This window comes from Leucoraja erinacea, chromosome 14, assembly GCF_028641065.1.
Source record: "Leucoraja erinacea ecotype New England chromosome 14, Leri_hhj_1, whole genome shotgun sequence".
NCBI lineage: Eukaryota > Metazoa > Chordata > Chondrichthyes > Rajiformes > Rajidae > Leucoraja > Leucoraja erinaceus.
Window position 1 is genome coordinate 31171539 of NC_073390.1, and position 21525 is coordinate 31193063.

Here is a 21525-nt window from a genome sequence, read left to right on the forward strand (position 1 = left end):
CATCTGCAGTTCCTTCTTAAACTTTTCCAGATGCTGCTACAAAACAGTTAAATGTATATCTATAAAATAGGATCATAATTGATATCCAAATGCTTCTATAAAATAGATGTGGACAGCTTATAAATAAGAGGGAACATTAACTAACATTCACCACCCATAACACTGCACAAAATAGCGGGGATAATCATATTTTAAAATATCTATAAAAAATATAGCTTTGATTGGATTAAAAACAAATGGATTCAATTATTTAAACCATCAGGCATTTTATTGTAACACCAGTGGGTGTACATGACCTCATTTCTAGGTCAGCTCTGTGTAAAACAAACTCAATAAGTTGAACATTATGCTTAATTGGAATTGATCCCGTTGAATTTAGCTGTACATAAAGCTGAATCCATGATAATAATATTCCAATGAAGAAAAAAATCAATGAAGGGCTGCATTCATAATCCATATGAACTAATAATGGTTAAAATTAGGTAAGTAATTAATTCATGTTTAAAATGAACAAATAAATAAGTGATTATTAGAATTAGGTAAGCGGTTAACCAGAGATTAATGCGGTTTGTCAGAATCATCTCCCAGAGTCTATTTAAATATGCCATCATCAATAAAATGTGAATATGACTTTTACAATCCTGTATAGGTGCCATAAATCCAGTAGATGGATTTTGTGTCATGATTTTCCTCGGGCCATGCTTTCTGTGCAGCCTATTGATTTTTTTAAAATATATACATCTTATATAGCGGGCAAGAGATCATCAAATTTATATTTCAAAAATTAATTCAGTAATAACTTAAGTTGAAACTTGTGGAACTGGTGGAAATTTATGGGCATGAGCAGAAAAGCAAGCGGCAGGGGGGATGTGGGATGAATGGTGTGCGATTCAGATAGGCAGAAGTGACTAATGGCATCACACAGGAACCTACAGTAGACCTACAACTGTACAGCTGAACAGGTTTTCTGGACTGGCAGACGTTATTTTATTAATACTTCTGTTCACTTTTAAGTCAAATGAAAAAAATCCTACACAGTAACATTTTAACGGAACTTAAGTTTCAAGGGAGCGTCGAAAGCAGAACCAGATCATCTAAAAGAAGCGCTGGTACGGGGCTGGAACTTGAGCTACAGTAAGTGGTCAGGAATGCAGGAATCAGGACTACTAAGTAGGAAGCAACCAGTGCCCGGGTACATAGTGGCGCAGCGGTAGCGTCGCTACCTTACAGCACCAGTTACATGGGTTTGATCTGGTGCTGTACGGATTTATACGTTCTCCGTGTGACCGTGCATGTTTTCTCCCGGTGCACCAGTTTCCTCCCACATTCCAAAGACGTGCAGGTTTGTAGGTTGACTGGCTTCTGTAAATTATCCCTCGTGTGTCGGATAGAACTACTGTGAATGGGTTGGTCGGCGCAGACACAGTGGATCGAAGGGCCTGTTTCCATGCTCCATATTAAACTAAACTATTGGGATCTCAAAATGGTGAGTTAGCTGATTGTCAGACTTTTATGTCACTGTAAATAGTTTAGATGATAGAATAGAAAGGTACATAGTTCCAAGTTCACCAATAACACTCCTTTCTAGGCAGTGGAGATGGAAGTATTAAATTATGAGCATTAATAGATTATGCAAATGTAGAAGCATCTGCAACAAACAGACTTCAATGTAGGAAAATATCATCACTTGTAAACTGAAAAATTGTTTAAAAGAGTTTATTCTAAAGAATCAAGATGTGGGTTTCCATGTAAAGGATGCAGTATAATTGACCTTGGAGCCAGATCCTGTAAATACTCAGAAAATTGCAAATAGTATGTCAACCTTAATGTTCAGAGGCCTGATGTACAAAGGGGTAGTAGCTTTGCTACTGCGATGCAAAGCACAGGTTTGACCATACCTGAAATACAATGAGCAATGCCAGGGACTCACTGTTAGCTTGGGAGTGCAGCATAGATTTACTAGACTGATACAAGGATTAAGTTATGAGGAAAAAATAACCTAAACTCTGCTGGTAATTGGTAGGATAGGGGTAATTTCAATGAAGCACAAGATTTAAGGAGGATCAAAATTTATCAAGAGAGGAACTGTTTCAGATGGTTGAAGAGTTTATGTCTAGGAGGTTGAATATAAAAATTAAGCCGGATTTTCGTTTGTGATTAGGAAGTACCCACATTGTAAAATAATCCAACTGCAAATCATAAAATTTGAGATTGATAATTATTTTTGTTATTCCATGAGATTAAAGGATCATTTGAAAATATGTGCACATGGAGTTATCTCAAAGAATTGCTGTAAACTCATTGTCCATGGATCTCCGCTCTGATCTCTGCATAATGCTTCTTCTTTGAGGTCATGCCCTGCTTGATGGTTTCCTCAAGGTTTGCACCACATACCTTGGCGAGAGCCTCAACCAATCCTCCCTTCTCATTCTGTAACACCTCCTTCTCCAGCGTAGCTTTGTTCAGAGTTTCCTTAATCGTCACCAACTCTTTCCTCAGAGTCGAGTTCTTCACCTCCATAAGCTCCAATGACTTCTGCCTATTGGAAAACAAATCCTTACATCCATATTACAGCGTCATTGGTGATTTTTCTTAAGTGAATGTCACAATCTTTCAGGTCTCTGCCGGAGATCTAAAGACACTCATTGAATCCGACTCCTTTGAAAGGAACCTGCCTTCATAAAGTTCCATCAGCAACCTTAACAAAATGCTTTACAGCAATTTAATACTTTTGAAATAAAGCAATGCAGGAAATGTGCCAATCTGCTAACAACAGGATATACAAAGATCATGTGTTTAGTACAAGGTTATTGAATAATAAATGAATAAACAGTACTCTGGTATAACTCCCTTCCTTTCCTTCAAGATGCTACCACATATTCTCCAATCAACCAACCATTGGCTTCATCCCAAGTTCAAAAGGTAACACCTCCAGTGGTACAGTGCCCTTTGATAGTGCATTGAGGAATAAGTCTTATTTAAGTAACTTCGACTGATGGTAGTCCTGAGTTATCCTTGTGATCTCCAGATTAGACACAACTGACAGCTCCAAGCTGGTTGATCAGAAGACATCTGTTAAAGTTAAGTTTCAAGATGTGGCCTGTTTGGCTGAGGAGAATGGAAAAAATATCCATTCAGATCTTGTTCCTTGGCTGAAATTTAGGGAAACCCTGGGAAATGCATGCATGTGAAATTTCATTATCCATGGTTCCTTTGCCAATCATCTTAAATCTGCATCCTCTTGTTAATGAATCCTACACTGGAAACAGCTTCTCCTGACTCGTTCTACCAAAACCCTTCGTAATTTGGAGGAGTTCAGTCTAAGATGCTGCCAATCTTTTCTGCTCTGTGACCGGTGTCAACGTCTTCAGTCTCCTTGTGTCTAATTTCCTCCTCTGATGCCTAACACCATCTTTGTCAATCTCCTCTGCAGGCTCATATCATCCATCCTAAAGTGTATTGGCCAGAACTGAATGTGACACTCATGCCGGGGCCTACCCAACGCTTTCTAAAGACTTAGCATGAGGTTTAGTGTTTCTTCTGTAAATGAATGAAAGATTCTGTTTTAACAACCATCTCAACTTGTCCAAGTTTTGAACACTGGCACTCTCTATTCTCTCCAATGCTACAAGCCTTTTAAACTGTAGTGTATATTATTCCTCCCACTCATTCATCCTGCCAAATTTACTTCACTTCTTGGTTTTAAATTTCCTCTGCCATATGATTATCTGTTTTACCAACTTGCAAATGTCGTCCAGAGGTCTGTTACCAGCCACCTCACATCTGACAACATTTCTGAATTGCAGCTCAATCTCCACTTTTGAAATTCTGCTCCATTTAACCAATATAAATAGTACCTATCCAAAAGAGCTATGATCCTATTAATGACTACTGGGTAACACCACTGTTCAGTTCAGCCTGAGAAACAGCCATTCGTCATTATTCTCTGCTTTCACTTCAGCCAATTTGGCATCCATGCGGATAATATATCTTGAATCCTACGCACAACTATGTGACATGTTCATTTTATGGTACTTTGTCAAAAACCCTTTGAAAGTTCATTTTGATAATATGAATTTATTATCATTATCAGCTTGCACCAAAGAATTCAATCATTAATCAAACCCAGTCAATTAAATGCAGACTTTCATTAATTGCCCCATAGTTTTCAAAATGCAAATTAATTTTGTTTGGTTTATTGTCTCTGAAATTTTCTCCGCGACCAATGTTGGACTTATCTGTCCCCAGTCACTCTCATACATTTTCAAACAGGGGTAGAACATTTACACTCTTTCAACCTCTGCAGTTACTTCAATTTTCAAGAAGGATTTTATGCTTTGGTTAGAGCCTCCACTATAAACACCTTACCTTCCTTCAGTTACCTGGAAGTATTTTCTATGAGGACTGAAAAAGCTTTTAACTACCTAAATTTTCATCCCATCTTTTATCTTTACTGATACATCTGAGGAGCCCTCTTCCCCATAGAGGATGATGCAAGTTACTAACGGTATACTATATCAACCCGATTATAGCAATGTGCCTGTAAAGATGCAGTAAGAACAAATTGTATTGTTCAGTTAAAACACTCTTGATACTCTTAACTCTTGAGTCTTAGAAACATAGAAACATAGAAATTAGGCGCAGGAGTAGGCCATTTGGCCCTTCGAGCCTGCACCGCCATTCAATATGATCATGGCTGATCATCCAACTCAGTATCCCGTACCTGCCTTCTCTCCATACCCCCTGATCCCCTTAGCCACAAGGGCCACATCTAACTCCCAGTCTTACTCACTGCCTGCACAAAAAGCTTGCCCTTAATCAGTCAGTCACCTATCCTTTACTTAATCGTGCTTATAAATAACTTTCTGGGTTTTCTTTGCTACCTGTCATTCCCTTCTCATGCTCCATTATTTGACACTTTCCACTTCATACATTTTTCAATTTGAAAAATGGAAGCGTAATGAACTGGGAGGAGGCTGCTAAAAGAAATACAGGCAAGCTAGTGGAATGGGCAGATGAATGGCAGACAATGTTTAATGCTGAAAAATGTACCATATTACATTTTTGTAGGAAGTTTAAAAAGAGGCAATATAGATTGTAGGGCACATATCTAAAGGTGTTTAAGAGCATAGATCTGGAGAATACAATATATGCACAGTTCAGGGGAAATGGGCAGGGTGAATTGAGAAGGTGAATTTGAAAAAGAATGCGAAACCTATTACAAATGATGCACAATGTGGTGGAGTAACTCAGCAGATCAGGTAGCATCCCTGGACAATGTGGATAGGTGATGTTTTAGATTGGGACCTTTCTTCAGTCTGATCGTAGTGGAACACAGGCCATGGGTGGGGGTGGGGTGATAGGCAGATGGTTGGGCAAAAGCCAAAGATGAAAAAAAAGGTGTGAGACAAAAGGCGGAAGGAGGGGGGGGGGGGGGGGGGGGGGGGGGGGGGGGGGGGGGGGGGGGGGGGGGGGAGCAGTGGAGGGGGAGACAGAAGAGGGGGGGGGGGGGGGGGGTTAGAGATTACCTAAAATTGGATGGTCAAACCATTGGGTTGTAAACTGCCCAAGTGGAATATAGGGTGCTGTTCCTCTAGTTTGTGTGTGGCCTGACTCTGAAATGGAGGACGCCCTTGACAGAAAAGTCAGTATAGGAATGGGAAGAAGTTTAAATTGGTTAGCAAACACAAGATCCAGTAGACCATGGCAGACCGAGTGCAAATGTTCAGTGAAACAGTCGCTGTGTCTATGCTTAGTCTCGCCAATGTACAGGAGGCAACATTGGGAAACTAGAGGAGCAGCACCTCATATTCTACTTGGGTAGCTTACAATCCAATTGTATGAACATTGAATCAAATTTAGGTAACCTCTGACAAGCCAATCCTCCACATCCACTGTGCTCCATCTGGACTCGCATCTATTTCTCCCCTCCACCTACATTCCTCCCTTTGGCTTCACAAATCGCAAATCCTTTTGCCTCTCACCGTCTCTAGCCTTTTTCCAACTATCTGCCTATCAAAACCTCCTCTTGCCTGTATTCATCTATTACCTGCCATGCTTGTCCTGCCCCTCCTCTCTTCTAGCTTTCACCACCACCCCCCCCCCCCCCCCACCTCCAGAATCAGTCTGAAGAAGGATCTCGACGCAAAACATAATTTATCCATGTTCTCCAGAGATGCTGCCTGACCTGCCGAGTTACAACCATTTGTGTCTCTTTTTTTGCAAATCAGCTTCTGCAGTTCCTTGTTTCTACTCTAGAATTGATGACAAAACTATATAATGCAATGCGTCAGCCACAACTAGAATATTCTGTCCAGTTCCAGGCAAACTGTGAAGCATTTGGATAAGGTGCTGAACATGATTCTATGCAGGATATTAATCAGCTCACCAAAATGTATCTGATAATATGTTCCCCAACAACTCTCACCAACTTCTATAGATGCATTATGGAAAACATTTTATCATGATGCATCACAGCTTGGTTTGTGAACAGTTCCATCCAAGACCCCAAGAAATTGCAGCAAATTGTAGACACAGGCCAGACCATCACACAAACCAACCTCCCTTCCGTTGATTCCATTTATGCCTCACATTGCCTCGACAGGCCCAGCAGCATAAACAAGGACGAGTTGTTCCCTGGCCACTCCCTCTTCTCTCCTCTCCCATCGAGTAAAAGGTATAGAAGTGTGAAAACACACAGCTCCAGATTCAGGGACAGTTTCTTCCTAGCTGTTATCAGGCAACTGAAGCATCCTCTCACTAACTAGAGTTTAGTTTGTTTTGTTTAGTTTATTGTCACATGTACCAAGGTACAGTCAAAAGTGTTTGTACTATCTATCTTATAGGTGCCCCTTGGACTATTGTTGATCGGACATTACTGTCTTACCTTGCACTAAACATTATTGCCTTATCATATATCCAATATACATTGTAAATGCTGCCATTGTAATCAGGTATTGTGTTTCCGCTGACTGGTTAGCAAGCAACTTTTCATTGTACCTCAGTTACATGTGACAATGAACTAAACTGAAACTGACATGCATTTGCCTGCCACTGCTGTATGCTCACCTTCTCAGAAGCTCTTTCTTGGCTTGTTCATTGTCCTTCTGCATCTCTTCCCTCTTGTCCTCGACGTGATCACGTTGTCGCTGCAGATCATCGTTCACAGCTTTCAGGCGCTCCATGTCCAGCTGCAAGTTATCGATCTGTTGGCTCAAAGAATGAACCACTTTCTCCAAGTTTGCCTTTTCACTGTGGGGAGTGCGGGAAAGTCAGACATTGGTTAAAACAGAAGCTTCCAAAAGGATCTCACATGGGCAGTATGTGATCAACAGCAGAAGAGTTCTGGCAATGGGAGATGTAAAAAAGGGAACAGCGCAGATTTCAAAAGATTTAAAGAACTGGGGGAATATATGAGATTGAGGATTGTCAAAATTGTCAGGAAATGTTACTACCTTGGCGGCCAATGATTTGTGAAATAATGGATGGATTGGTGGAAAATACTCAACTACTCTGCCTAAGGTTATAAAATGGGGCTTTAGGATGGGATGGTAATAAAGCCACTGCCTCATACAGCCATGATGTGGGTTCAATCCTGACCTCGAGTCCTGACAGTGTGGAGTTTGCCCATTCCCCCTGCGACTGCTTTGGGTGCTCGGATTTCTTCCTACATCCCACAGACGAGCAAGCTGGTAGGTCAACTGGGTATTGCAAATTGCCCCGGGTGTGTAGGTAACACTATCCTAGACTATGGAGAATTTTTACATATATACCAAGCCAATTAACCTACATACCTTTGGTGAGTAGGGGGAAACGGAGAAAACCCACATGGTCATGGAGAGAACATACAAACTCCGTACAAGACATGCACTGGTGTCTCTGGCACTTTAAGCGCTGCAAGGCAGCAACTCTACCGCTGAGCCACCGTGTCATCATAAACTAAAAGGGTCTTGAACTGAAACATCACCTGTTACTTTTCTCCAGAGATACTGCCTGGCCTGCTGAGTTAATGCAGCATTTTTATCTATCTAAGCTAAAATGGGATTGTAGGATCAGTATACGTGCTGGTTTATGGGTGGTGCAGTCTGTGGGCCAAAGGACCGTTTCCGTGCTGTATGACCCAAAGGCAATTTACTTTTATCTCTGAGTTAAAAGACTGAGGTCGCCTGCTCCAGTAACCAAGCACACGTTTAGGCTGATATTCTTTTCTGGGTTGAAACACCAAATACTCTTGATATACCAATGAGTAAAAACAGCTATAACAGGTGTGGAAATAAAACTGGTAGGTATACCAATGACCAGTCATTTCCTTTCTGAGCAGTAAATGTCCAACTTTTATTAACAGATGTGAAAAAGGGATGAATTAAATATTCTCAACTCTTATACCTCACAGATTAGTTTAACAGCTACTGTGTCAGTAAAGCTGGCAGCAACAGTTTGTGCTTGTGCTGTAAGCCATTTTACCTGGGAATAAACCTGTTTGGTAGGATAGTCTTACAAAAATATGCCAGAACAGAAATTAATCATTTTCTCAAGTGATTGCCAAGCTAAATTTTTAACTCTGTCCTTGCTTCAGATGCTGGCTGACCTGCCGAGCATTTCCTGTTTATATCTGCTAAAATGATGTGGATGTGTAGCTGAAATCTCAAGTGTAACCTGAAGGCAATCAATGGATCTGGTCGTCCAGGGCACATAAATAACTCTGAGCACAAGGCTGCCTTTTATTTCCTATGAGACTCAAATTTGCAGGTGAGAGGTCATGTGTGTTTTCTAAAAGAAATCTGTTCTAAGTGAAGAAAAGCAATATATGGTAAAGACCAATAAATTACGGACATTTTGTCGCACTTATTATAAGGAGTGGCCCTTAAGCAAGATTGGATCTTTATAGAATTCCTTTAAACATTTTTTTTAATTGCTGGAAGGAATGTGAACCAAAACACAACAAGGTGCACCCCCTGCCCACGAGGCTGTATTACCAGCTCCACAAAGAGGCTTTGAGTTTACATCTGGCGTAATTCCATCAAGCAAGATTTTTTTCCTGACCATGCCTGGGCATTCACATAAATACACTCTGGCATCTCTGAGTTATTAGCAAGTTAGTTGCTTCAGTTTATATGGTTCCGCACAAAGGCCTTCTCTATTCTTGAACATCTCCGGTCAGTTTTCTGGGAATTGTGAACCAATTGGACTTGGATCTACAGATCAGCTTTAAATGGCAGCTGCCAAGTCATAAGACAACATTTCTGAGGGGGTCGCTGCACTGTTAGAGGAGCTGCCTTTCAGATGAGATGTTAAACCGAATATAGGCACAAAGTACTGGAGTAACTCAGCGGGTCAGGCAGCATTTCTGGAGAAAAAGGATGGGTGACATTTTGGGTCGGGACCCTTCTTCGGACTGAAAATAGGGGTCAGGGTGGTAAAGAACTGGAGGAGAGAAATGGCTAGGACTAATTAGGGTCAGCCACAAATGTCCTCAGGCAGGGTAAGACAATTGTTAGCCAGGGACAGTGTGATCTCACGAGGAAAGCAATGTGGTGAAACTGTGGAACTGGTAAAACAACTAGGGTGGAGGAAGGGGGCAAGGGTAGAGGAGAGTATGGGCATAAGTTACTTAGAAGCAGAAAATTCAATGTTCATCCCACTGGGTTGTAAGCTGCCCAAGCGAAATAAGAGGTGCTTTTCCTCCAATTTCCGTGTGGCCTCACACTGGCAATGGAGGAGTCCCAGGACAGAAAGGTCAGTATGGCCATTGAAATGACTTGAAATGAGGGAAGTTGAAATGGTTGACAACCGGGAGATCCCGTAGGGCTAGGCTACCAAGCGTAATTGTTCAGCGAAACGGTCGGTGAGTCTACGTTTGATCTCAAGGATGTACAGGAGCTCGCATCAGGAGCACCAGTAGCACAGTAGATGAGATTAGAGGAGGTAGATTTGTATCTCTATCTAACCTGAAAGGACTGTCCCTAGGTGTAATGAAGGGAGGAGATACAAGGACAGGTGTTGCATATCCTGCTGTTGCAGGGGAAAGTACCTAGGGAGCCAGTGATTTGGATGGGGAAAGGATTTGCGAAGGAAACGGTCTCTGCAGAAGGCGGAAAGGTGTGGAGATTGGAAAATGTGATTGGTGGTAGGATCCCTTAGGAGTGACTGCAGAACTACGGGACAATGAGGAGGCATGTGTAAGGGCCTCCTCTATGACAGAAGCGGGGGACCAACGTTCCACGAAGAATGATGATATCTCAAATGTCCTTGTATGGAACATAGAAAATAGGTGCAGGAGTAGGCCATTCGGCCCTTCGAGCCTGCACCGCATCTTGGAAGCAGATGCGGCATGATGGCGGAATTGAGAGTAGGGAATAGCGTCTTTGCAAGAGGCAGGGTGGGATAAAGTTGATAGTCTGTCTCCTGTGATGGAATCAGAGAGATCGATAAAGGTGGTGTCCGAGATAGTCCAGGTGAATTTGAGAGCAGGGTGAAAGTTAGTGGTGGAGCTAATAAAGTTCATGAGTTCTGCACAGGCGCTTCGATGAAGCAAATAAATAGTTGGGTGGTAGGGCCAGTGTATGCCTGGAATAAGGACTGTTCGATGTATCCAACAAAAATATATTTTGCTTAGGTGGATGTGAGAGGACTGATGGCCATCCATACACTAGCAAAGACCTTTGTCGCCTAAAGAAAAGGACATTAAAAGATCAAGATCTCAAATCCAACACAAAACTAATGGATAGCAGTGATTACAGCACTCCTGAAGAGTTTTAACACGTGGTCTACCTAAGGCAAGCTCTTTCAGGCATTGGAGAGATGTCATCAAAATGTTGTTTCCACATAGTCCTTCAAATGCAGATAGGATGCATGAATCAACATCAGTGTCCTCTCCCTGGCCAAAATTTAGCAAAATCTACACTGTTGGTCTCCTCATACTGGAAGTTCCATCGCAGCAAGAAATCACCAAGTTTTCAGAGGAAACTATTCAAAGATGTTCACAAAGTCTCCTTGTAAAAGGGTGACATTTCTTCCAGCTCGTGGAAATTCCTTGGACAATGACTGATTGATGTAGAGTACAGGCATTCGGATGGCATTGATGACCTTGAGTTCCTCCATACAAAAGCACATAGTTGGCCCTGCTCAAACAGCAGCAGAAGCAAATCATCTCCCAAACTACCAACTCATGCCTGCCCCACCCATTTCTGGAGAACATGAATAGGTGATGTTGCGGTTTGCAACCCCCCCACCCCCCCCCCCCCCCCTTCCCTTAAGTTCAGACTCGTCTCCATTCCCTTTTGTTATCGCAATACAAAAATAGATATACATGAAATGCACTGCAAAATGGTCTGAAAAGTGCTAATATTATAAAAAGATAAACAACTGATAAGACTTTCTTTATTCCCATCAGTAGAAACAAAAGTAAATGTGGTTGAGATTGTATTGAAGACCTCAACATTGGGATCATGCACTTCACTTACAGAATAGCTGTGCACTTTTTAAATAGCAGGCTGCATCCTGCAAAACAATCATTGACATATTTGGAGTAATGGTGGAAAATACATGAAATGAATGATACTGTAATAAGGGATACAGGTTGCACAAGAAAGAGATTGAAAGAATGACCTCAGTTTAAGATAGGTAAATTACTGTCAACAAAACCCTGGGATGTACACCTTTTCTTTCACAATGAGGTTGCGGCTAATTAATAACATACGTATTGGCTGAAGTTTTGCTTTTGATTTGATTGTACTTGTTCCAGAATTTCCATTTGGTAGGACAGCTGTACATATGTTACATAATTCTACAATTGTCTCCATAATACAAAGGATGGGGACACCAGGCTTTGAGTGGATGCTGGCTTCAGTTATCTTGCTTTGATTTCATCTGGAAAACATAGAGTTTCCCCATTGCCGATAGTTGTAGCTCTGTCTAATCAGTAACAAAGAGTGCTTCAGCTTGCTTCTTAAAGATTCATTGTGTTGGAGATAGCATGCTGATGTGGATAAAAGATTGGCTCACAGTAAAGAGAGATTAGACATGAATAGGTCCTTTTCTGTTTGGCAAGATGTTAAAAGCAGAGTGCCACAGGGATCGGTGCTAGGGTCTCAGCTTTTTACAATTTATATTAATAACTTGGATGAAAGGACAGAGGTATGGTTATTAACATTTCTGATGATGGTGGCATAGTGGTAGAGTTGCTGCCTTACAGCGCCAGAGACCCGGGTTCGATCCTGGCTGCTGTGCTGTCTGTACAAAGTTTGTATGTTCTCCCTGTGACTGGCTCGAGTTTACTCCGTGTGCTCAGGTTTCCTCACACTCCAAAGATGTACAGGTTTGTAGATTAATTAGCTTGGTAGCATTGCAAATTGTTCCTAGTGTGTGTAGGATAGTGTTGGTGTATGATCACTGGTCGGCGCAGACTCGGTGGGCTGAAGGGCCTGTTTCTGCATTGTATCTCTAAACAAAACGGACACAAAGAAAAGCAGGAAAGCACTTTGTGAAGAGGGTATAATGAGGTTGCAAAGGATTGATTGGTCAAATTAATTGGGAAAGATCTGTCGAGTGGAATATTACATGGGAAAACACAAAATCAGCAGATTTGGGAGGAAAAGTCGGAAAAGCTCTTGACTAAATGGTGAATTAGTACAGAACGTTTGAGATATAGGGAAATATGGATGTCCACGTCCTTGATTTTGTAGATTAGTATGTAGGTTCAGCAGGCAAATACGAAAGCTAGCAATATTTTATTGATTACTAGACCAAGTGGGACCCATTGGGCCCCGTTCCCCCAATGCAATATTCTACCCAACTACGCAGTCACGGCCGGCGACGTTTTTAAAGTTTAAAATGGCAATAACTTGTAAAATTTAAGATCAATGTGAACGCATCTCACTCTCCCTCTTCAGTCCCCTATTCCCCTCCTCCATTATCATTCCTCTCCCCACCCTCCACCAACCCTCCTCTGCTTCCTCCACGCACACCTCTCTCCCCTCCTCTTTCTTCGCCCTCACCTCCTCCATTACCTCACATACTCTCTCCCCCTCCTATTTTCCCTCTCCTCCTCCCCGCTCCCTCCTTCACCTCTCCCTCCCTCTCCTTTCCCCTACCCTCAGTCACTCCTCCCTCCATCCCTCCCTCCCTCCCTCCATAACCCCTCTCCCCTCCCTATCCCCCACCCTCTATCCCCTCCCTCCCCCTCCTCCTCACCTCCCCCCCTATCCAACCCTCCTCTCTCCCTCCTCACCTCCCCTACTGCCCTCCTCTCCCTACTATCCCCCCTTCCTTACTATCCCCCATTCCCCTCCTCTCCCCTACTCCCCCCTCCTCCCCCACTCTCCCCCCTCACCTCCCCCACTCCCCTCCCTACCACCTCCTCTCCCTCAATCCCCTCATTCTCTCTCCTCCCTAGGATTTCGATGTAAACCACTGCCAGCCTCGTTTTCCCCACAATGTCAGTGATGAAGTACTTGAGGCAGGGGCTGTCAGGGGGGATGGGCCAAGCGGCCTGGAGCCGGGGAAGGGGGAGGGAGAGGCCGAGGCTGCTGCCTAGACTTAGCCCCGGGTCCCGCTTCTCTCCCATCCCGCGGGCCCGGAGCAGCAACACTGCCGCCCCCAGACCTCGCCCCAGTGCCGTGGTCATTTCAAATCTTGCATCGGTGGATACTGGACCCACTGCGCATGCGCGGGGAGACTTTCAGTTATTTTTAAATCCGCAGGCGCGGATACCCTCAGTCATTCACTTTCTCCCTCCATAACCCCTCTCCCCTCCCTACCCCTCTTCTCCCTCTATCCCCCTGTTCCCCCACTCACTTCCCCCATCCCACCCCTGCCAATTAAAATCGCGATTTAAAAAAAAAATGAAACCTCCCCCCAAGAATTTGATTAAAACTGAGTTTTTTTTAAATCCCGATTTTTTAATATAAATGAGTCTTCCAATTCTATTGTGAAGTCATTGTGAATGAAAACGGAAAATTTTTATTAAACATTTTTTTTAAATCTCAATTTTTACTGTAAATTAGATTCGGGATCCCATTGTGACGTCATTGTGACATCGTACATGGCTAACGGTCAGGGTGTGGAAAAATGATTTTTGTAAAAGTGTTTTTTGGAAAGTTTAAAATGTGAATAACTTGTAAAATATAACATCAATCTGTTCGAAACTTACCACAGCACACCCCAGGACAATGGTCATTAAGGTGGGCCAGAAAATGTTACGTGTTATAATGTACCGTTTTGGCGTAGTTTCGGGAGCACACACGCTCGCATGCATACAAACAAACAAGATGAGAGTTTTAGTTATATATAATATATATATATATATAGATTATATGGGGAACTGGATACAAATGTATGTTTCAGTTATTTACCTGTGGCAGTTCAGAGAAGATTAAGCCTGGTTGCCTTATATTCAGGAAAATGAGGGGACATTGGATGCATATATCTTGAGGAGCTTTGACTGTACGGATTTGGAGAAGATGTTTCCTCCAGTCAGAGGCTCTAGAACTCAGTGTCAGAGTTTAATTTGAGCAATTGTGAGGTGTTGCACTTTAGGAGGTTGAATAGTGCGGAAGCGGCCGTTCCAGGGTTCCCAGGCCGCTGAGAGGACTCTCCCGACGCCAGAGCAACATCACCCGGCGAGAACGGCCTGGAACATCGGGCCTCCGTAGAGGCAACTGTGGAGGCCTCAATAGGCCCGACTATGGGTGAACTGGGGTTGGGGACTGGACTTTTTGCCTTCCCTCATAATGGGAACCATTGTGGGGGGACGTTCTTTATGTTTAAAACTCTTATTAATGTTATGTCTGTATTCCTTCTTTATGTGCTGCAAAATGGCAAGAAGGATTTCACTTCACTACACCTAGGTGTATGTGAATGTGACCAATAAAATACCTTTGATACCTTTGATACCTTTAACTTTAACAACAATTATGTCCAGAGGGATCAAGGGGTCCAAGTCCATATTTCCATGAAAGTAGCAACACGCACAGATAGAGTGGTTAAAAAAAAGCCATATGGTATTGTTACCATTGGTGGGGGCATTGAGTATAAGAGATAGGAAGTCATAATGCAGCTATATGGATTTTAGTTAGGCCGCGTTTGGAATATTGTATGCAGTTCTGGTCGCCTCAACACAAGAATGTGAAGGATTTGGAAAGCGAGCAAAGAAGGTTTACCAGAATTATGCCTGGATTAGCGGGTATTAGCTGCAGGGAAAGTTTGGACAGACTTGAATTGTTTTCTCGGGAACACTGGAGATAGAGGGGAGGGTATATACCCACTGACCTTTTTTTGTTTATTATATTGTTTAGTGTACTATGTTTACTTATTCTGATTTGCTGCTGCAAATAAGAATGTCATTGTTCTGTCTGAGACATATGTCAATAAAACACTCTTGAATCTTGACCTGATAGAAGTATGTTAAATTATGAGAGGCATAGATAGAGTAGACCTTTTTCCCTGGACAAATTTTAAGGAGAGGGGGGCAAAATATAAAAAGATGTCAGGGGCAATTTTTTTACACAGAGGGTGGCGAGTAACAGAACGTGCTGCTGGGGATGGTGGTTGAGGCAGATAAAATAGCGGCCTTAAAGATACTTTTAAACAGGCACATGGATATGCATGGAATGGAGGGATATGGATTATATGCATAGCAATGTTACAAAATTTTGAGATTAAAAAAATCAAGTCTGCAATTTATCCCATCAGATAACGCATAACAATAAGTTTAATTTGACACCTAATTCACTTTCATATCTCAAGTAATAAAAAAGTTATGGCCATTTTCATACTCGGAAATTAGCATCTTGTTCCCTATTGATTTTCTATGGACATAACAAAAAAGCTGTGATCGAGGACAGTCAAAAGCCCATAACCTTCTTAAAAATTAAGAGAACTGAATGAAATTTTCAGTTATCATAGATTGAACCATTCTGAAACAAATATAAAATAATCTTACTTGGAGGACCTGAAATTAAAGCATATAAGTAGTTAGTTACCCAATTGTAGCTAATTTCAAACTTCAATTACTAAATCTAAACATCTATCAATTTCTTAATAAATGATTAACATTTTTAAATAGCCTAAGTGTCCAAATAATATTCACAAATAATTCACAATAAAACATGATTTTTAAATCTAATTTACATCAATTTATAGGCCAAATGGAAGGAATTTAGTGTTCAATTGCTGTAAATTAAAGTCAATTTAAATCAACTTTCTAGTGGGTTCCTGTGAACGCGCTGGTTTAGAACGTTCACATTGCGCTGGATTTGTGCCCTCAAGTGCCCAGAAAAATACTGCGGGATATAAAGAGCCCAAAATGAACTATTCGCTATAGAAAACTTTATATACAGGGTTCTTAAGAAGCCCCTTTTAATGTAAAAATAAGGTACATACCTTTAATTGTTTGCTTTATAAAACCCTGGGGCTGCGAGAGGTTGCGGGTTGAGAGAGTGATTTTTAAACTACTATAACTATTATACAAGGCCATAAAAACTAATAATACCTTTTGCGACGGGGTCTTCCAGCGATTTTCCGTTAATGATTTACTAGGCTGAACATTTTCGATTGCAACAGCCTAGTAAAAATCGCGTTTTAAACCCGCCCCCTCTAAACAGCGCCAGAATCGCGCACACGGGGTGGGGCAGATACTCAGACACGATTCAGGTAGGTTTTGTAACATACCTAATATGCATACAGATTAGAGTTGGTCTTGGCATCACGTTCGGCACAGACATTGTGGGTCAAAGGGTTTCTCTGTTCTATGTTCTATGCCACTGTTTTAAAATAAGAGGTTTGCTATTTAAGATAGAGTTGGGGCAACATTTTTCCCTTGGGGAGTCATGAGTCTTTGGACGTCTCTACCTCAAAGAGTGGTGGAATCAGATAATTTTAAAAACAGAGGTCGGTAGCACTTTAATATACAAGGTGATGAAAAACCCACTGCAGGTAGACCACAATGCCAGTTGAGGTTACAAGCAGGTTAGCCACAAACTTATTGAGCTGCAGAGCAGGCTTGATGGGCCAAGTAGCCTACTCTTGATTCATATGTTCATATGTCCTTCAAACAGAAGATGAACTACCTTCCAAGAAAAGGCACAAAGTGTTGGAGTAACTCAGCAGGTGAACTCAGACTTTAGATCAGTCTGAAGTAAGATACCGACCCGAAATCTAACCAGTCCAAATTCTCCAAAGATGCTGCCTGACCCATTACTCCAGCACTTTGTGTCCTTTTCTGTATATCAGCATCCGCAGTTCCTTGTTTTCACAACCTACCTTGCAAGGATTTCCAGGGAGGATCGGTAGCGTCCTGTGTCCCTCTTGGCATCTTCTTTGGCTCGGTTCGACTCTTCAGCCTCACCCTTCAGCTTCACTAGTTTCTGCTCCAACTGCCTCCGTTCACTCTCGCTGTCTCCCAGTTGTTTCTTCACGGAGCTGCTTACATCCTGAATAGCTTCCATTCTTCCACGAAGCTCCTGCAAAAAATGCCCATGCCTCATGCATTATAAATTGACTGAAACAAGAGGCATTCACTAAACAACCACTTGCACCACACTAAAAAAGCGATCAAAGTCCTAAAGATTCCAGCGTGAAGTTTCTGCCTTAACTAATTATATGCAATATCATTAATTAATCATTGGACAAAAAGGAATTTAACAAACCACCACAGACCGGTAGTGGAAATAACATGGTGAAACAGAGAGTGGACACTGTAAAGGCAGAACTTCTTTCTGCATCTAACACTAACAGAGCAGAAAGTAGTCTCACTCTGAATCAAAGCTGAGTCTTGGTATTGGTTTTGGCTTCTTATTGTCACGAACGGAAGAGCTGCAATGCGCGATATTGCTGAGAACTATATTCTGTACTCTGTATCTTCCCCTTTCCTCTACCTATTGTACTTGAGTTTGACTTGATTGTATTGATGTATGGTATATCTATTCTGTTTGGATACTATGTAAAAACAAAGGTTTTCTCTGTACCTCAATACACATAACAATAAAACTAAACCTAAACTTAGTACTGAGTGAAAAGCTATTTTGTGTACTGTCCAGGCAAATCATACCATAGATCAGCACATCCTGTGGTGCAAAAGAAAAAATAAACAGAGTGCAGACTATAGTGTTACAGCTACAGAATAGCTACAGTAAAAAACAGTGCAATGAGTTGATAAGTTCATAGGTCAGAAGAACAGAAGTGGGCCATTCAGCCCAGCATCTTCTCCGCCATTCATTCATTGCTGACCTTTCCTTCCTTCTCAACCCCATTCTCCTGCCTTCTCCCTATAACTCTTGATACCTTTACTAATCAAGTATTTGTCAATCTATGCCTTTAAAAATATCCAATGATATGGCCACCACAGTCGTCTATGGTAATGAATTCCACAGATTCACTACACTATGACTAAATAAATTTCTCCTCATCTCCATTCTAAAGGTATATCCTATTATTCTGAGGCTATGCCCTCTGATTCTAGACTCTCCAATTAGTGAAAACATCCTCTCTACATCCATTCTACCCAGGCCTTTCACTATTAGATAAATTTCAATGAGGACCCCCTTATCCTCAAACTCCGTGAGTACAGACCCACTGTCGTCAAATGCTCACCATACGTTAACTCAAATCCAGGAACATTCTCATAAACCTCATCTGGATCCACTCCAATGCCAGCACATCCTTTTTCAGTTATGGTGCCCATTTCTGCTCACAATATTCCAAATGCGGTCTAACTAGTGCCTTATAAATCCACAATATTGCATCCATGTTTCATTTTGATAATAAAGAATCCTTGAATCCTTGAACCATCCTTGAACCTTTAACCTATTCTAGTCCTCTCAAAATAAATGCTGACATTGCATTTACTTTTATTGCTACTGATTCAATTCGCTTTTGGGAATCCTGCACCAGCACTTCCAAGTCCCTTTACACCTCCGATTTCTGAATCATCACCCATTTAGAAAATAGCCTTTATTCCTACTACCAAAATGCATGAATCCATACTTTCCCACACTGTATTCCATCTGCCACTCCTTTGCCCATTCTCCTAATCATCTACCGTTGAGGTAGATTGGAAAATCAGGAATTATAGGCAATGGGTGCAGAAATAAGTCATTTGGCCATTCGAGCCATTCAATGTGATCATGGCTGATCATTCACAATCAGTACCCCGTTCCTGCCTTCCCCCATATCCCTTGACTCCGCTATCTTTAAGAGCCCTACCTAGCTCTCTCTTGAAAGTATCTAGAGAACCGGCCTCCACCGGCATCTGAGCAAAGAATTCCACAGACTCACAATTCTCTGTGTGAAAAAGTGTTTCCTCATCTCCATTCTAAATGGCTTACCCCTTATTCTTAAACTGTGGGCCCTCGTTCTGGACTCCCCCAACATTGGGAACATGTTTCCTGCCTCTAGCGTGTCCAAACGCTTAATTAATTTACATGTTTCAATGAGTATCCCTCTCATCCTTCTAAATTCCAGAGTACACAAGCCCAGCCGCTTCATTCTCTCAGCATATGACCGTCCCGCCATCCCGGGAATTAACCTTGTGAACCTATGCGGCACTCCCTCAATAGCAAGAATGTCCTTCCTCAAATTTGGAGACCAAAACAGCACACTGTACTCCAGGTTCTTCCTTAATGTATGAAAGAATTGTGCAACAGTTTGATAACATGAGGAAAAATCTCTTGTTTCATCTGGTAGTACATGCTTTCAAGTTTTTGTATCTACTGTCTGACTGGAGAGAGAAGAAGAAAGAATGATTGGGCTCACAGAGAAAATATTAATGCATTATAATTTGACTCAAACAAGAGGTAATTCACCAAACAAGCACTTGCACCAAAAGGAATTAAAAGTCCTCAAGATTCTCAGATAAAATTCCCACCTTGAATAATTTCCACTGTTGTGTCCAAGCATAAGGGACAAAATGATTAAAATATAGCAGGAATTTGCATCACTAAGCACACATGTAATAATTCCTCACAGAGCCACACAGTGATAATTCACAAATAATAACCCTTCAGAATTTTGATTTTGTTTCTTTCAAGAAATGCAACTTACATTCCCAGTGAGCTGCTATCTATTAAATACATAAAGGGCATGGGTGTGATCAAAGCAGTCACTTCAATAACTAACTCATTCTACCGTTTGACAAAGACTGACAGGTTAAGGTTGAGTTGCAGTGGCCCGTGACTTGCAACACCGCTGGGCTGGATTTCAAGGCTACTTTAAATTAGAAAAATCGTTCAACCATATTTTAACTGTTTAACCACTCTGGCCAAAACGATCACCTCAATAAATTTAATTTGTGATTTTTTTTTCACTGTGCCGAGTATTTGTTTTGCTGGATATGACCATAATTTATGTTATAGTTTGTCATAGTTTATCATACACAAAGTCAGTGTAAGTGATTTCTTCACTGAGCTATAGTTTTTGGACTTCACTAAAGGGTTTTCTCTAAATTGCCAACAAGACAAAGGAACAACATAGTAAGGTTGTGGATCTAAAACTGGAAATATTTTTCAGATCCAGCCATGGAGATGGAGGGGAAGCATGTTTGGAAATAGTATAAACATCATCCAATCTTCTGATGATTGATGGATACCAATGGATATTAATGATGGTGGAAGGAGAGGGCGTAAATTGTGAATGTCTTGAGCACTGTCTTCAAGACACAAAGTGCTGGAGTAACTTAGTGGGTCAGGCAGCATCACCAATCCATGTTCTCCACAGTTGCTGCCTGACACGCTGAGTTACTCCAGCACGTTGTGCCTTTTTTTGAGACACAAAGTGCTGGAGTAACTCAGCGTAAACCAGCAGCTGCAGTTAATTGTTTCTACTGTCCTCAAGAACTGGCTTCAGTCTGAAGGAGATAGAATTATCTTACCAGTGTCAACAAGAGAGCATTTTCATACATTTTTGCATAATCCGACATGCCCTGCCACTAGTTCTTGATAGTTCAGTAATATGTCTTCACTGTATCTGCACTGTATCTCCTTCCTCTTTGTATGCACCAAAAGACTGTTCCTGCTCCAACCACAGTACAACCCCAATCTTACCTAAGTAACTGTATATTACGGACTGCCTCTTGCATTACAATAGACTTAATTTATAATTGTGTTTTTTACACTAACGTCGTGGATTTTGCACACACTTGTATGGCTTATGAATAAATTAATTTCTATGTGTCGTCTTCATCTATGTGCCTGTGACCAGCAAGCAAAATGTTTATAGCCTCTGTACCTCACCTTGACATATGTCAACAAGCCCCTTTGACCAAATGTCATTGGCCTATATGTGACATTGTTCAATCTTCTACCTCTACCCGTAATAAGTGTGATAAATGCTTAACTCTAATCTACTGTTAAAGCCTTAATTATAATTTTGTTGCATTCTGCTAATCAAACAACTGTAAATACCCCATTTATGACCTAGTTTGTGCCTTTGCCTCTGCGCTTCCATTACAGCTTTCGATTATTACAACACAGAATAGGACTGTTTGACTAATCGGCTCCACGTCGATTCTCAGGGGAGCATTTCCATCAGTCT

At 41.6% G+C, this 21525-nt stretch overlaps 1 protein-coding gene across 1 annotated transcript in view; it reads right to left on the reverse strand.

The window, feature by feature from the left end:
• Positions 1-21525, reverse strand: part of LOC129703508 (rootletin-like) — a 229040-nt gene that overhangs the window by 96479 nt on the left and 111036 nt on the right. The window contains exons 13-15 of the mRNA XM_055646034.1: positions 17260-17459; positions 7069-7251; positions 2395-2539 (exon numbers count right to left, since the gene is read on the reverse strand). Of these exons, the coding sequence (XP_055502009.1) occupies positions 2395-2539; positions 7069-7251; positions 17260-17459 (528 nt within the window). The remainder of the gene's footprint in view (positions 1-2394; positions 2540-7068; positions 7252-17259; positions 17460-21525) is intronic.